The sequence below is a fragment of the Bubalus bubalis genome, chromosome 19, assembly GCF_019923935.1.
Source record: "Bubalus bubalis isolate 160015118507 breed Murrah chromosome 19, NDDB_SH_1, whole genome shotgun sequence".
Lineage (NCBI taxonomy): Eukaryota > Metazoa > Chordata > Mammalia > Artiodactyla > Bovidae > Bubalus > Bubalus bubalis.
Window position 1 is genome coordinate 56298875 of NC_059175.1, and position 17841 is coordinate 56316715.

Sequence of the window (17841 nt, forward strand, 5' to 3'; positions counted from 1 at the left end):
CAGCAGTCAGTATTTCGTAATTCTGAATTCTTTTGATGACCACACTCCATTTTATTGTCACAAATCAGCCTGTGGCTTCTTCGTCAGTTACTTTTATTTTTTCAGTGTTGATCTGTGCTGGGCATTTCTGGTGATTGTTTTCTGTCCTTGTGGCTCACTGTTGGCGCTCTCTCTCTCTCCCCTGGTTCAGTTTGAAGATAGTGAAGAGGACTTCGATTCTCGGTTTGATACAGACGACGAGCTTTCGTACCGGCGGGACTCTGTGTACAGCTGTGTCACGCTGCCTTACTTCCATAGCTTCCTGTACATGAAAGGTATGACCTGCAGCTGTCCTGGTGCCTGGGTCAGGGGGTGAAGCGATGGGAAACTGAGGCTGATGGAAGGGGGACCGGGAAAATCTCCCCACACCCCCCTTCCCTGGTGTTAGGCCCTGTCGGGTGGATGGAGGGGTGCCATGGTGGTGTGGCATGCCCCCGATCAGACTGTGCGTTAGGATGAAGGGTCTGCAGCCTCTGTCACCGTTTTCAAGCCATCTCTCTCTGTTGCCTCCATGTTTCGTGTGTGTGTGTGTGTGTGTGTGTGTGTGTGTGAATCAGTCAGTCGCGTCCGACTCTTTATGACCCCGTGGACTGTAGCCCACCAGGCTCCTCTGTCCATGGAATTCTCCAGGCAAGAATACTGGAGTGGGTTGCCATTTCCCTGCTCCAGGGGATCTTGCCAACCCAGAGACTGAACCCGGGTCTCCTGCATTGCAGGCAGATTCCTTACCATCTGAGCCACCAGGGCAGCCCTTCACATCTCATATCTGTGCTGTCTTCCTCCCTTCCTTTCTCTGTCCCTACATCTTTTCCCCTTTCTCTTTCTTACACATGGACAGACACACTTGTGTGCTGCCGCTGTGGTTGGTGCAACCCATTACAATAATAAAGCTGCATTTTTGCCTCCCACAGGAGTCTTAGAGACCCTGGAGGGATGTCTTATACACAGAAAAGTAAAGATCTGAGAGCGGGCTGCCCCTGGCTTGAACTGCCTATGACACCTACTGTCTGTCCCTTGCTCGTGATGAGAATTTTAAGTTTATTTTCTCATTGCCGTGGAACTTGGAATATTGAACTGGACCTTAAAATGCTTGGGGACCTTGAAGAACCCTCCTTCTGGAAAAGTACTTAATCAGGACCTTGTCCCTGTGGCTTATTCGTGTTCTCGACCTTGACTTCCAAATCAGTGAAGAGGGATGGGGAGAAACCATAATCATCACCAGTTTTATGTAGGTCATCAGAAGAGGGGATTGTCTGGCTTCTCGCTCGGCCCTGGACTGGATGAAGGGAGAGGCCAAGTCTTGTGGGTCGAGTGGAGATAACAAGACCCACCCTCCCCAGATGGTTTGAGTTCTTCGTGTTTTCTCTGACCCTTTGTTTCTGTGCTTTGCCTTTGCTTCTGTTTTCTGTTGGTATATTTTTCTTTTCTCATACTTCTTTTGTTCTCCTTAATACTTTTTCTGTGTGTTTATTTTTTTTCCTTTTAACTTGGTTTCTTTTTTGCTACTTCACTTTCCTTCTTTGACATCTGTGTAGCTGCTAACGTCAGTCACTTACTTTTCAAATTTCTGCTGTTCTCAGCCTCAAAGGGCCCATGGAAACCTCTCCAGGTTTGTTTTAGGGGAGATCTTCCTATTGGTGAAAGGTACTTTTTGATGGAAATTCGTGTAGTTGCATTGGGATGAAAAAGATTGAGGAATTCTAACCAAATAATCGGATGAGGAAAAAAAAGTCATCACAAAGCAGAGTCTAATAATGTAATAAGTATCTAATCATAGCATTTTAAGATTTTCCCGTGCATTTCCCAGAATAAAGTTAAGCTTTTTATTATTCTTATATTTTCCTCACCCCCAATTAATCTAGTTCTCTAAGTTAGCTTAAAAATTCCCTGTAAATCACTCTTAATTGTAATATATGGCATTCATTTATTACATAATCATCTTGATTAAAACAAATAAGATAATGAAAAAGTAAATATACATTCAGAGCACTCAGATCCCAACATTAAATTGTTCAAAGCTCAAGAAGGTAAGCAAGTGAACTTTTGGCAAACTCATCTCTTAATAAAACAAATTATTGTGTAACTGCATCACCATTTAATCGCCGATACATTGTTGTTTGATGTTTAATAAGGCCTTAAGTTGTGACCAAAAGTTTCAAAGAAACAAGTGATAAGGCAGATCTAACCATCAGATTATATTTTGTGAGTGTAAATGAGTTTGCACCAGCCTAATAACCTCCTGAAGGTGTTTACAGTCAGGAAACTAGGAACACTGATCAGATTCTCTAGATGAAATATGAAGGGGGCCCCCGGAATGGGGGAGGGAGGGCTGGGCGTGAGTCCCATCAATAACGGAAGCACAACAGCGTGACTGGTAGTGATGACTGTTGTGATCTGTGTCTTTAAAACAACTGTGAACAACCCTTATCGTTCAAAGACGATAAGGTAATAGGATAACTTTGTACTACAGTTTCCTCTTGGCTTATTTTGAGAAACTTAGATTAAAGCCACAAATCAAGGAAAAGAAGTTTTCTCCTGGTAGTCCCCGGCAAGTTTGTTGTTTGTTAGGAAACAGCTCTGGTTCTTGGCATGATCTCAAAGGCTTCTCAGCTAAGTAAGCAGGACGTTCCGTAGATACGAGACAGGACTGTCGTCTGTACAAGTCAGCGAAACGTGTGCTCTGCAAGGCACACACAAACCAGTGTTATCTTTGCTTCTCTTGTTCCACTGTGAGATTGAGATCTGTAATCACTGAGCAACCATTGAAAAAATTAATCTGAGAATGTCTGTTTTAAATATATTTCTAATCTGTAAAAGGAAAGCATTTCCTCTATATTCATTTTCAGTATCCACATTTAGATACTCTTTATTTGTGATACTGGTAGATCAAAGAGATAACTAATGGACATTTTACAGTTACTGAAGTAGATGCAGTATTCTTCAGTGGATTTGTTAAAACAGATTCGTGACTTATGGTGGCAAAATGTCACTCTTGAGTGTCTTGGGAATCTAAGAATAATCAAATTATCCTGCTGGAAGACTATTAGAAATATTTTTTATGTTGTAAAGGATAATATCTGTAAATCCTGGTCTAGTTTCCTTCAACCAGATTTATTTTCATGAAAGAAATTACAGCTAAATTCTCATGTTCACGGTGCTGTCACAGTTTGGAGTCTTTGTTTCATAGTCTAAATTTTATACCTTGTACATGTAAACCATTTTCAGATAATGATGCTTTTCTCTAAAGATGTTTATTGGAAAAAGGGACATGTTATTTTCCTACGTAAGTTAGAGTTTATTGCTGAACTCCTGAATCTTATAGATGTTGTTCCTCACATTGACTAGATTAAGAAGGAAAGTGTTAACTTGGACCCAGTTTAAACTAATTTCCCCTCCCTGGGGTGTCTGGACAGAAACACCATCCATAAGCATGGAAATGGTTCTCCTCAACCCTCTGCCCCAACCCCCATGGTCCTGCCTCACTCCAGGGTTAGAATATCAGTCCCTTTGTAGCCTTGGTGTTAAGCTCCTCACCAAGATTTCTAAGCTAAGTGAGTAGGAACTTCTTTGGAAATAAGGAAAGATTGTATTTCTTGTTTTGGCTGCATTTAATGGTGTGCAAGATCTTAGTTCCCTGACCAGGTACTGAACTTGTGTCCCCCTGCAGTGGAAGTGCAGTGTCTTAACCCATGGACCACCCAGGAAGTCCCAGGAAGGCTTCTGATATAATTAAGCAAGCCAGTATGGTCCCTCCCCTGTTCCCCCTGAACATGACCCTGCAGGCTATGATCCATCATTGGGGGCATGTCTGAAGGGAGGACATTTGGTGCAAAGTTAAGGATGGGCTGAACCTTAAGACCTACTGATCTTAACATCCAACTTGATGGACTTTCCTCAAACCCCCCCCTTCCCCCTGAACCCTGGGGAGACAGGTGGCCTCATGAACTCCTGGAAGCGCCGCTGGTGCGTGCTCAAGGACGAGACGTTCCTGTGGTTCCGCTCCAAGCAGGAGGCCCTCAAGCAAGGCTGGCTGCACAAGAAGGGTGGCGGCTCCTCCACCCTGTCCAGGAGAAACTGGAAGAAGCGCTGGTTCGTCCTCCGCCAGGCCAAGCTGATGTACTTCGAGAATGACAGCGAGGAGAAGCTCAAGGGCACCGTGGAGGTCCGGGCGGCCAAGTACGTTGATGGGCCCTGGCAGGGGCTTGGGGCTGCTTCATCAAGTTGGTCCCTGACTCCAGGCTGTCTGGGACACGTTCTCTGAAGCAGTAGGTTGTAGGAGGTGATCGAGAGTCCTCACCATTCCTTTCAGTGCGTTGAATTATTAGGAAATCAGAGAAATAGACCATCTGGGAAAATTCACTTGAGTTTTCAAACATTCAGCTCTGGGTTATAAGATGCTCGCTGAACATAGAACTGACCTGTTGGAAATGTGATTGGCCGTACACACAACTCATGATGGGGATATTGATCCATTGGTTGAGCATCTCGTCATCCTTCTATGGATCAGCCAATCACTTTTATTTCTTCCCACACCCAACTGTAGCCAACAGATGGCTATCCTGGGAGCGGACAGTCCATCTGGAGGGGAGTGAAATGAATCATTTGTGTCCCACCTTTGCTGGGTTTCCTGGACTCTTCATGCCAACAATGAGAGCAACAGAGCTGGGGTTTGAATCCAACACCCTCCTTTTTCTGCCACCTTTTTTTTTTTTTTTTCTTTTGGTCACACCACTCAGCTTGTGGAATCTTTATTCCCCAATCAGAGATTGAACCCTGGCCCATGGCAATGAAAGCAGCAAGTCCTAACCACTGGACCACCAGGGAATTCCCTTCTTCCGGGTTCTTTTGAATCAAAGCATTTAACTGTTGAGGGCCTGTTGTATTTGTTAAAAATTAAGGTTTTCAGAAAATACTGAGAATTGAGGAGTAGCTGGTTTTCTTGGATAACTAAATACTGAGCATAACATTCGGGGATGGCATGTAGCTACTCTCCACTCAAACTGAGCAATCATGTATGTTTAGAAAACAGGTAAAAATAAGCTTTGAGAGACTGAATTAACCCCTGAATTCATGAGACCTAAAAACGACATCCCATTTCTACTCAACCAGCATCAGGAACTTTAGAAAATGGTTCATTGAAAAGTGGAGAGTTTAATCAGTTATGTATTTAATTTTAAGGACAAATACTGAAATGCAAACAGCAGAGTGTTGGAACTTTCTAGGCTGCCGCTTTGGGGTTCCTTAGGAGGATCCCATGTTCCATAGTCAGATGGGTTCGTGGGCATTTGAGTCTGAGTCCTGCAGGTGTTTGCAGCATGGCCCAGCTCTGAGCCTCCTGCAGTCTTCCCCCTGTCGTATATACCACGATGGTCCTCTCTTCACCCCATAGGCGGGGGGAGTCACAGATGTTAGGAGGCTGAGAGAGACAATTACGGTCGTGAATTTCACCAGTGTAAATTTGATGGATGTTCCTTTTGCTGCTCACTGTATAGCAAATGAATGCTTAATGGAGCCCTGTTCTCCAGGTGTTCTGTAGAAATTATAGAGGTAAGAAGTGTTAGTTCTTCAGCTGTTGGTCATGTTCTGTAGAGAGAAGGCAATGAGTTGTTAAGGTTTCACCATCATAAGGTTTTCTTCATTTTTTATTTTATTATATAAAAAATATATAGTTTGTATTATAGAAAATTTCAGTCATACGCAAGCATAGGTTGGAAACTAGAATGAAGTTCATGCGCTCATTACTCAACGTTTGGTGGTTACCCACTCCCAGCCAGTGGTGTTTCATTTGTGATCCCACCCTGCTCTCCCCCCTGCAAATTACATTTTCTGTTGTGGTTGACTGAGCTATGTGACTCATAGTATCTTAGTTTCCCAACCAGGGTTTGAACCCACACCCATGGCAGTGAAAACACCCAGTCCTAATCAGTGGACTGCCAGGGAATTCCCCAAACTACATTTTTAAAGCAAGCCCTAACCATATAATTTCATTTGTGAATATTTGGTATTCACTTAAATATTAAGACATTTAAAAATATATAATCACAATATTATTATCACATTTAAAAAGCAAAATGAACTCCTTCTGTCATCCAAATTCTAGTCATTATTCAGATTTCCCCAGTTATCTTATAAATGGAGGTGATAGTGTTATTGGTTCAGGTTGGTTTCTTTCTTCAAATCAGAATCCAAATGAGGTTCATAGTTTTTGATCAGTTGACAGATCTCTCAAATTGCTTTCAATTTATATACCATCCCCTTCATCTTTTCTTTAACTCCCCGTCTGTTACTGGAGATGCTGCCTCATTTATCCTGTAGTTGACAGGCTGTGTATATTGAGACCCTGACAGTATCATCATCTCCAGGGAAGCTTTTTATAAATGCAAGTCACTGGGTTCTACCCTGAAAAACTCCACCTGGGTTTTCTGAATGTTCCCCAGGATTCTGGTGGACCTGCTGTGGCTCAGAACCACGGCACCCACTCATTTTATACACAAGGTAACTGAGTTCCCAGGAATCTAAGGGGCTGGTCTGGGATGATGTGGTCTGGTTAGATTTCCCCTGAAAATTGTCACCCTGCTCCAGAGGCTGCAGTATCAGACACCTGGCTGATCGCTCCCCCATCAGGGTCACCTCTCTCTTCCACTCTTGAGAAGGCATCATAGACTCCTGTGTGAATTCTGATCTTCTTGGTTTTTCAAAATATTTTATCTTAGTTGTTGTTCTTCACTTGCCAAGTTATGTCCAACTCTTTGTGACCCCAGGGACTATAGCACTCCAGGCTTCCCTGTCCTTCACCATCTCTCAGAGTTTGCTCAAACTCATGTCCATTGAGTCATTGATGCCATCCAACCATCTCATCCTCTGTCGCTCCCTTCTCCTGCCTTCAATCTTTCCCAGCATCATGGTCTTTTCCAGTAAGTGGGCTGTTCGCATCAGGTAGCCAAGGGATTGGAGCTTTAGCTTCAGCATCAGTCCTTCCAATAAGTATTCAGGGTTGATTTCCTTTAAGAAATCTCATCTCAGTGATTCTAGCTAAAAGGTCATACGGTATTTGTTTTTTCTAAGTGGACTGCTGAATGTTCTAGTTGTAAAATAAGTGTTTTACTGGAAATAGCTGTGCTACTTCAGCTGTCAAAGCAAGCTGTCTGTATCCCCAACACCCTTCTTCATCAAGGAGATCACCACCTCTGGTCCCATCCCAATAGCTGCTTGTGTTTTACCCTGCTCTTCGTAGCCTGGTCCACTGAGTTTGAACCTCTAGGGTTGTTTAAGATTGTTAGGATCAGATCCAGGTGGAATTGAGATCTAGAGACACTCAAGTCCTGCTCTTCACCCCGAAGCCCCTGGTAGAAATAGTGTGCCCTTATCAGAGGAAGTCAAGAGGTGTCAGCAGCAGCCTTAAACCTTGATGGAATGCTGTGATGAATGAAAGCGCTCTTGCAGATTGGCTGCAATGTGGGGGTCCTTTATAGAGCAGTGGGGGAGCCAAGGGAAGGTACAGGCAGACTGGGGCACTTGAACTGGGTGGGCCTTGGATGGGCCAGTGGGAGAAGAGAGGCCCCTCCCTAGAAAAGTCAAGGATGCCCCCCAACCCCATTCCCACCTCTCCACACCACCCCCCCCAGCAGACCCCCCCACCCGTTTTCGAGCAAGAAGGACTCTCCCACCCTCAGAGGCCCCTTCATCATTTCTCAAAGTGAAAGGCTGAAGGACTGGTGTCTGATTTTTCAATTACTGTGAAATTTCTCTTCTTGCCCCTCCTTAAGCATTCATTCTCTGTTCCCGATCTGCGTTGGGTGCTTGTGTTCCCCTGCAGGGAGATCATAGATAACACCAGCAAAGAGAACGGGATTGACATCATCATGGCCGACAGGACCTTCCATCTGATCGCGGAATCCCCGGAAGACGCCAGGTGAGGCGCTGAGCTGTCGACTCGGTCGTAACTACATCCTCGTTCCTCTGCCGGCCTGGAGGTCACATGGGCCACTGTGGAGCTGACAGCCCTGAAAAGCTCTTAGCTGATTTTTCTAGTTGGGTGTTTCTGTTAGGATGGTTGAAGGACTGAGTTGGAAGAGCTGAATGTATTGCACACTTGTCTCCTGGGGACTCTTTCATTGGGCTTTATGGCTGTTACAGTAACAAAGCACGTGGATTTCCAGCTTCACTTGCCACTGGACAGACCCTTTGTTGGGTGCACTCAGGCTTTTACTGTCACCAGTGGCATATGGAAACTGCGCTCCTACACACAGCTGAAAGCCACCCTCTGGAAGCTTCTGAGCTTTGGAAGAGCAGCTTCTGTTTGCTTAAGGGTTGAAAAAGCAGGAACATTCACCACTGGCTGTTGAAACAAATGCCAGGATTGTGGCTTTTGGGAGGGTGCTTAAGGCTGTGACAGGGAAGAATTCTGTGGCTGGAGAGTTAGTTAACACTTAGCGGGAACTTACTACATTTCAAGCAGTGTTCAAAATGCTTCACGTGTACTAACTCATTTAATTCTCACAACAACCCAATAGGGTAGCAGGAGTTACTGTTACCTGATTTTTACAGAGTAGGAGACTGAGGTACAGAGAAAAGCTAGTATAATCTGTAAAGTAAGGCAAGCTCAGTTCTGGTGAACAGAGGCAGAAAGCCTCTGTTAGGAGCTTAGACTTCTGACTGAGCTCAGAAGACAGTGGTGTCTCTTATTGGCTGTGGCAGGTTGTCTGACTTTCCTGGACCTCGATGTCCATTGTTATGCCAGTGGGCACCAATCAAGGACTGGGGTCTGCCCCTCAGTATGATGCATGGCAGGATCACTCAGGAGAGCCTGTGTCTTGTCTGTCCCTGCTGCTTTCTGGGTGTGTCGGGTCAGGTTGGAGCTGCCTGTCATCCAGCGCCAACAAAAGGAGCTTGTCTGACCTCAAAATGCTCATCTGAGCAATGCCACAAAATACCTTCTAATTTATGAGGGTGACATCCTTTGGCCTGTGTTCTTTACTTTTCAGAGCTTCCCTGGTGGCTCAGATGGTTAAGAATCTGCCTGCAATGCAGGAGAATCCAGATCAGTCCCTGGATTGGGAAGATTCCTTGGAGGAGGGAATGGCAACCCATTCCAGTATTCTTGCCTGGAGAATTCACTTTTCAGCTCAGAAATCACTAGAATCTTCCAGAGAGTTCTCGGGGCCTTTATGACCCCTTGCCCTTTGGATGTTTCTATGTTGATACAACACCATGGCAGCAGCATTAAGGGCAAAGAAAATAATTTCTTCCCATGGGAACGAACTAAAACCCCCGCTCAGATCCATAAATCATGACACACACTGGAAAAACAAGCAAACCTGGAATTACAGCCCCATCATTCTGTCTGGGACTCCTGGAGACCACGTGTGGTTTTCTGCGGTCCAGGGAATGCCCATGGCTTTGCAACTGAATTATAGACCCAGCTCTTGGCAGCAGCCCTGTCTGTTTTGTGCCATAATAAACCTGCTAAATTTAACATTTGGAATATTGTAGCCAAGGAATTTTTGCCCTGACCAATGGAGCACATTTTTACAAATTCTTTTTCAGATTCTGAGTTGTACTTGATTTAGGAGAAGAGATTTTTTAGATTTGAGGGGGTCACCTGTACAGATGAAAGCCACAGCAGATTTTGTGTGTGTGTATCTGTCTATCTGATCCCATGTGACCTACATTTTAAATGTATATGTTGCTCAGTGTTTGACTTGGGATGTTTTTGAGCTTTATAAAGCAATGACTGAAGTCTTGCCTTTGGATTAACTAGAGTTGATGAACAAATTCATATTAAAATGTTTCCATTGGTCTCCCTAAGAGTCTCTCTGTGTTGAGTATTTTCAAGCTCTTCATTACATGTTTCTGCTTTAGGAATCACAGAAAATTTTAGTGCTTTGCTATAAATAATTTACATGACTTACCTTTAAATATAGATATTAATTTTTTTACTTAAACATGCCATTGTATACCAAGTACTTTCTCAGCTTTAGTTACAGGAGTGTGTATATGTGTCTGCTCAGCCCCCTGCAGGAGAAGGATGTCCTGGAATCTCACATTTGGTACCTCTCACTTGTAGTTGCTTAGTAAATAACGGATGGATGGATTGACAGACCAACAGACAACTGGACATGTGTAGTCATTTTTCTCAAGCGTGTATTGTGTTTCTAGTTACAACATAACTTTTGTTCTGCTTGACTTTTCTGGAATTGACCTGTTTTCCTTCATTATCTGAATCTGATGAGGCTGGAAGTACCAAAAACCTTTTGAAATGAAGACAGAAGAGTTCTCTAGTCAAAATAATTTTCTGCTTCAGGCATTTGTTTTCTGTTTCCAACTCTCCTGTGGTTTTATGCACCTAGGTAGAAATCCATCAGGAGTTTGGAAACCTCATCCTGGGATTGAGTAGACACCCAAGATGATGCTCTTATATTATAGGTCTTCTTATCTCAGAATACACTTTTTAAAGCTGAGAAGGCACTTGCATGTTCCGTAGGTTATAAATAATATCTTCAGTAAAGACTCTTGACCTCAGGGTTTTGGATAGAACTGAGGGTCTTATTTCTTGCTGCCAATTTCTCTAGAAACTCATTGTCATCACCATTAAATGTCCATGTGAATGTAGGGCCAGAGAAAAGGGTTTTCCCACTGATTGGAAGTTACATCAGATGGTACTTCAAGGTACCTTGGCTGCTTGTTCTACCCTTGCTCCTTTGGTAGTAGTATATCTACATTTACCCGTGAGGAACAGGCAAGTTAAGAAAGTTGCTCAGAGATGTCATTTTTTCAGGGGAGGTGGAACAGGGTGTCCCTGTTTTGTAAGTGCAGAGATTGGCCATCCCTTGACCCTTGCTGTCTCTTTCCTACAGCCAGTGGTTCAGTGTGCTGAGTCAGGTCCACGCATCCACAGACCAGGAGATTCGGGAGATGCATGATGAGCAGGCAAACCCACAAAACGCTGTGGTATGTAAGCTGCGATAGGGTGGAGGGGGGAAATCCTAAGTGGGGGAAGGGGACCAGGAACTTGCGGGCAGTTTTTTTTTTTTTAAGTAAGTAAGAGTATAATAATTGGGCTTTCCAGGTGGCTCAGTTGGTAAAGAATCTACCTGCGATGCAGGAGATGCAGGTTTGATCCCTGGATTGGGAAGATCCCCTGGAGGAGGGCATGGCTACCCACTCCAGTATTCTTACCTGGAGAATCCCCATGGACAGTGGATCCATGTCCTGCATCATGGAAGGCTACCGTTCATGGGGCCACAAAGAGTGGACATGACTAGAGCAACTAAGCACACACACTATAATAATGAAAGAGAGAAACAGGAATATCTTGGTAAAAATCATTCAGAAACACAAGAAATTATAGAAGATTGTGAGTAGTAATAGATTACAGATTGCCCATCTGGAACAAAAAAATTCCAGTTTTTATGAAATCATTTAAGCTTATTATATTTTCTTCGAAAGATTTACTGAATTACAAATTGTATTCATTCTATAGTTATTCTATCCCAGACACATATAAACGGAGCCACAAAACCTATTTTAGAAGTAGTTTCCTTTTCATGTAAATATAAAATTCAAGATCGATCATAATATAAATCAGAAAATTGGTACGATTGAAAGAAGTTCGTAAACACTCTTTACTGAAAGTATTTTAGGAACAAGACAGAAAGATTCGCTTATAATTTATTTAATGAGTAGACTGTAGATTCTGCCCTGTCTCAAGGCTGTCTGTACTGAATGAAGGGGAATGTTTCTTTAGATGACTATTACTTCACAGTTAACACAAAAAGAAGGAGCCTTTTTTGTTTGCCTGCTTGGAAAGGCATCATCTAGGGGTGTTATCATGATGTGTGCTGTACCCCAGTGGTTCTCTGAGTTTCTCTGCTTTTTGCTCCTTTCCAGGGCACTTTGGATGTGGGGCTGATCGATTCTGTGTGCGCCTCGGACAGCCCAGATAGGTAAGCTCAGGTGTGATGGTTAACAAAAGTACCTGCTCATTACCTCCAGGCACCCACAGGCCTCTATGCTCTGGCCCTGGAGATGACTCTAGGCTTCGTGTTCCCACCTGGTCTGCTCCAGCAATCACGGTCTTCCTCTCTGGGTGTCTTTGGTGTGTGGGGGATCAGAGGTGAGGGAGACCATGGAAACCTAATTTAGACAGTCATAGAGAAAAACGGGCTTCCCAGGTGGCCCCGTGGTAAAGAGTCTCCCTGCAGTGCAGGAGATGTGGCTTCAATCCCTGGGTCGGGAACATCCCCTGGAGAAGGAAATGGCAACCCACTCTAGTATTCTTGCCTGGGAAATCCCATGGACAGAAGAGCCTATGGTCCTTGGGGTCACAAAAGAGTCGGATACAACTAGGCGATTAAACAACAACAACAACAACAACAAGAAAACAGGGAGAAACTTGGGATTCATCTAGGAAGAAAATGCTTGTGTCCCAACACAGGAGTGGGTGAACTTCCCCCTTCTATATTTTAATAATGAACTGGAAAAGGATTTTGATGGAAGTTTATATGTAGAGTATTAATAAGTTAAACCACAGTCATTTATTTTCCTTGCCATGCCTTCCTTACCCGTGCCCTTAAATATAGCATATTTTCAGTTTTGCTTTTTTTGTTTTTGAAGGCAGATTGTCTTTGGCAGTGGTCTCAGGGGTCTTTGTACCCAGTGACCATCATCTTTACCATCTTTATTTTGCTTCTCCACTTAAGAATTCTGAGTACAAGTGGAAATTGACTTCTGCCTTCAATAACATTGCTTTAGAGAGAATAGAAATGAATTCAAATTGACAACAAAAATCATGTCTCCTGGGCCAAATGAGAGTTCTGAGGTGTCCGTCACTCACTGTTCACGAAGGCTTTTCTGAACTGTATTCTTTGTTTCTACTGGTCACCCCGCACCTCCCCGTACCTGGCTCAGGAATGTGAACACGTGCATGTCACGTCAGTCATCAAAGCCCAAGTTCTGATTCTGACGGTCACGTTCCTGCCTGCATCTCTCTTCTTCTAAACCCCTTCATCTGGCATGTTGGGCATGTGATGATCCACGGGAGAAATTTCCATCCCTACCTGGCTTTTCCCTTTTCCCCAAGTGCTCACCTTTCTCCTTTCCCGACTCTAGAAAAATCTTGTGTTTTAAGGACCACCTGTCTGTCCCTACTATAGTCCTGTTCCTCTTCCTTTTCCTTGAATTTTTGCAGCACTTAGCTTCAGCAAACATTTGAAAAGTTCCAAAATATTGTTCATAGTCCCTAGCTCCAGTGATTAAGAATTAATAGAAGCAAGGTCCTATGAGAGATTCAGGGCATTGCCAGATAAAAAGATGCAGGAGAAAGTAAATTTCCATTATTAATTTATCTCTGCCTGGAAAAGGCCCCCTTGTCAGCTCACACTGAGGTCATGGATCCAGGTGGCTCTCTGTTCCAGGCATAGTCAAGTGTATAAGATGTTCCACTTACAGCTGTTTACTGATCTTCTGTTACTGGTGTATGACATTTCATTCCCGACCCACAGAAATATTATCCAAGGCAGGAAGAAATTTACTTTGGAGAGGCATCCAAAAAAAATCTTTCCCCCACGGTCACCTTGGTTAGCCTGCCCGGAACCGAATTTCGTCTGGAAAGTTTTGCATGAAGAAATGTTTTTCCTTCCAGGACCTTTCAGAATGTGTTGCTCCAAGTGTAAAGGTTAATGAGGCATGAAACAAATCCTGCAGAAATGAGTGAGGTTTGCCTTGGCAGAAAATACAAATAGCACTGCCATTTTTCTCCCCATGATCCGTAAGCCAGGAAAAAGACGTTCAGTCTTGGTTCACACGGAGGTGACGGTTTCAGTGGAGCTAAGCGGTTTTGCTTCCTTCTCTCCCCGCCGCTCAGACCCAACTCGTTCGTGATCATCACGGCCAACCGGGTGCTTCACTGCAACGCCGACACGCCGGAGGAGATGCACCATTGGATAACGCTGCTGCAGAGGTCCAAGGGCGACACCAGAGTGGAGGGCCAGGAATTCATAGTGAGAGGTGATGCCCTGAGGCTTTCTGACTTATGGAGCCCTGTTTTCATCTACATGAGTATCTGCTACATTTCCATTTTGAGCCTCTTTTCTGAATAATTTTGCCTCTTTTTTTTTTTTTTTTAATTGGAGTATAATTGCTTTGTCCAAGTTCATAGACATGAACTTGGGCAAACTTGGGGAGATGGTGAGGGACAGGGAGGCCTGGCGTGCTGCAGTCCATGGGGTCGCAAAGAGTCGGACACAACTTGGTGACTGAACAGCATAATTGCTTTACCGTGTTGTGTTTCTCTTGTACATTGAACTGAATCTGCTGTATGTGTGCATATATCCCCTCCTCCTTGGATGATTTTGTCTGCTGGCATTGTTAAAAATCACCAAATAAGGAAGGATTGTGGCCATTGCTAGCAGATATATAGAAAGACACCCCATTTGTAAGCCGATTGTCACCTGGTATGAGATGCTGCTCATCCTGGTTTTGAATTAACACTTAAGTCTGTCTTTCCAGGGTGGTTGCACAAAGAAGTGAAAAACAGTCCGAAGATGTCATCCCTCAAACTGAAGAAACGGTGGTTTGTACTCACGCACAATTCCTTGGATTACTACAAGAGCTCGGAAAAGAACGCTCTGAAGTTGGGCACCCTGGTTCTCAATAGTCTTTGTTCGGTCGTCCCACCTGATGAGAAGATCTTTAAGGAGACGGGTAAGTGGTGCGGTGTGCTTCGGGCTGATCATGTCTGAGACATGGCCCGATTGATTGTAGGAGTTCTGGGTTTGCTCAGAGCAAAGGGGCGAGGTCCCCACCTAGCGTGTGTATATTCCCTCCTCTCCCCTCCAAAAATATCTCTTTCCTTGCTTAATTATCTTTTGAGGCTATCCATGGTTACCTATATGAACACTTGATAATGTAAACCATAGTAAAGGATCCTGATTTATTGAGTTGCTGAAAGATTCTTCTCAGGACAATGGAAAGTAAACAGACAAAGGTTTTCCTGCAGAACGCCTTGTTTTTCTGTGCTTGTGTTTTTGTCTTTCTCACCTTTGCACCCTGAGAGTCATAATGCAGCCTAAAAACAAGGTAAATTCTGAGTGTCAGTGAACATAACCCAGTAGAATATAAAGCAGTCACACAAGCTTCTTTTTCTTTTCCCCTTTTGGGTATTATGAAAGATGTTTCTAGATCGTTTATTTTGATTTTTGTTGCTAGTTGTGACTTTGTGCTTTTGTAGTATAGTTACTCCATTCAAAAAATACTCATGTATTTTTTTTTAACTGAAATCACTCCATTACACTTTCATCTGGTGTCTGAACACTTGGACGGCTTGCTTTGCATAAACAGTTTCTTTTGAAGGGAGGAGGGAGAATCCTAAAGAAAGGAAAAGAAGGAACAGAAGGCGGGGGGAGGAAAGTCAGAAATCTGAGGCAAGAGTTCTGACTCTTGTCCAGAGCCTTGAACAGGGCTTTAGTTTATGCCTGTTGCTTCTTTTAGAGCAGATGGTACTAATTATATGTTTGATTCTGGGCTTATCATTTTAATGTTTGTCTCTCCCTCTCAACTGTAACTTCCACGTGACTTTGGGTATCTAGTGCAGGGCAGGGCACTTGGAAGAAGTCAGCAAGTAGCTCCTGAACTAAATAATAAGGGACTTAGGTGGAGACGACGTGGGTGCTGGATTTCTGGGACTCTGGCGTGAGGATGTCACCTTGGCCCCCAAGGTTAACACTGATACGTGCGTGTCTCTGCTCTCACAGGCTACTGGAACATCACTGTGTACGGACGCAAGCACTGCTACCGGCTCTACACCAAGCTGCTCAACGAGGCCACCAGGTGGTCCAGCGCCATTCAAAACGTGACCGACACCAAGGCCCCAATTGACACGCCCACGCAGCAGCTGATTCAAGATATCAAGGTGAGCGTGACCATAGTGGTCTGTGGTAGCCCGCAGATTCCCACCCTCAGAACACCAAGATGTCAGCATTAGTCAAGCTTCATTTTCACTCTGTAATCAAAACTAACTCTTGGTCAATTTCATGTTTGTGCATCTGGGTTTTAAAAAATCGAAATGCTCGACTGCACGTGGAATGTGATGCTAAAGCTGTCATGTCTCTGGGGAGGTGTTAGGCATGGCTGGCGAGGCAAACCCAGCTGTAGAGCTCTGTAGGCCAAGGGACAGTGGTCTGTAATTTGGGGTGGGGGCTCCCCAGTCACAGGGATGTGGTGTGATCTGTGTGGGGGACAACCTGCATGTCACAGATTCCACTTGAGCCCAAGTTGGGGCCCTTCTAGGAGTCACAAAATAATTCTATTTTCACTCAATGGTTTCTAGACCACACAAGTGGATTCACTAAGAGCCCATAATCTAAAACTAATTCCTAGTGCTCAATCACGTCTGACTCTTCACAACCCCATGGACTATAGCCCACCAGATTCCTCTCTCCATGGGATTTTCCAAGCAAGACTACTGGAGTGGGCTGCCATTTCCTCCTCCAGGGGATCTTCCTGACCCAGGGACCAAACTTGCACCTCCTATATTGGCAGGTGGATTCTTGACCCCTGAGCCACCAGGGAGAATCCCAAGACGGGTCTAGAAAATTGGAATCCTTGTCAGGTGCCTCTAAACTCACAAAAGAAGCTCCCAAGTTTGTGGACCAACTTTGACCTTGTTAAATTGTGATTTTCTGTTGATAAGATTACTTGCTCTGAGTAGATAATGAATGAATGATTAAGTGGCAGCCATGAGCAAGGATCACGGCACGGCGCTCATTTTCCAGGAATGGAAATGCAGACATGGGATGTTCTGGTTGCATTGTTCACATAACGGGTCAGTCCCTCGTGCAGAAGCAAGTCAGGGGAATTATTTTTATGCTGTTCCTCCAAGTTTTCCATGTGGGCAGGGTTCCAGTATGAAGGAAAGAGCCAGAGCTCTGACAGAAAAGATACCACAAGGATAGTGAGGCAGGCATTTATTTACTGATCTACGTCAAAGGAAAGGAACGCATCAGATCCAGGAGGGAAGCTGTGCCTTTGTAAAGGTGGGAGAGGGTCTAATGCATTGATAGGATATTACTACCCACCAAATTCAAGTCAGCCTCTTGACTCCAAAATGATATGTTTTCTGGACATTTGGAGTCAAATTCCTGCAAGTCAGTTATCCTACAAACTGCAGAGCTGTTTGGGGAACCCTTGAAACTAATATGTCATTAGGAACACTTGAAACTAATAATGTCATTTCTTGTCGCAAAAAAAAAAAAAAATGAATTTTTTGAAGCTTTCCTGTGAGAAAAGAAAGAAAAAAGCATGTATCAGCTGAACGTTCTCTTCAAAGCTATATCTTATCTACCCCTCTGTTTATTATATAAATCAAACATGAAAGAGTAAATAGTTTTTAACTGTGAAACTGTGATTCTTAACATTTAGAAGCACTTCTTAACTTAGACAAATACATTTAATTCATTTGTTAAATGAAATCAGATGTTAAAAAAGTAAGGAGAATTTTTTGATATGAAGCAGTGCTTCTTAAGAAATGAGTCAAGTTGCCCTAATTATTTCCATATCATATTTTTAAAGTAATTAAAACATATTTCCTTCTCATTTTCAGTTGAGTGTTATTGAAAAAGTTTCATAGTGGAAATGAAATTGCCACGATAGAATGATTTATTCCCTCTCCTCCAAAATTTCTGTTGATTCAAAGTTCTAAAAATAATTGTGACTTTTTCAGACCCCAAATTAATGATTTAAGAACATGAATACATGATGAAATTCTCTGAGAGGAGCTCTTATATTTCAGGAGTTCTCAGGAAA

General features: G+C 43.6%; 1 protein-coding gene across 4 annotated transcripts in view; it reads left to right on the top strand.

Annotated features, from left to right (window-relative positions):
* Positions 1-17841, top strand: part of MYO10 (myosin X) — a 258403-nt gene that overhangs the window by 228544 nt on the left and 12018 nt on the right. For all 4 annotated transcript variants that reach the window (XM_006072954.3, XM_006072953.3, XM_025270684.2 and 1 more), the window contains 8 exons: positions 191-314; positions 3972-4215; positions 7856-7951; positions 10896-10989; positions 11929-11984; positions 13904-14046; positions 14548-14742; positions 15792-15949. In XM_006072954.3, coding sequence (XP_006073016.2) covers positions 191-314; positions 3972-4215; positions 7856-7951; positions 10896-10989; positions 11929-11984; positions 13904-14046; positions 14548-14742; positions 15792-15949 — 1110 coding nt within the window. The remainder of the gene's footprint in view (positions 1-190; positions 315-3971; positions 4216-7855; positions 7952-10895; positions 10990-11928; positions 11985-13903; positions 14047-14547; positions 14743-15791; positions 15950-17841) is intronic.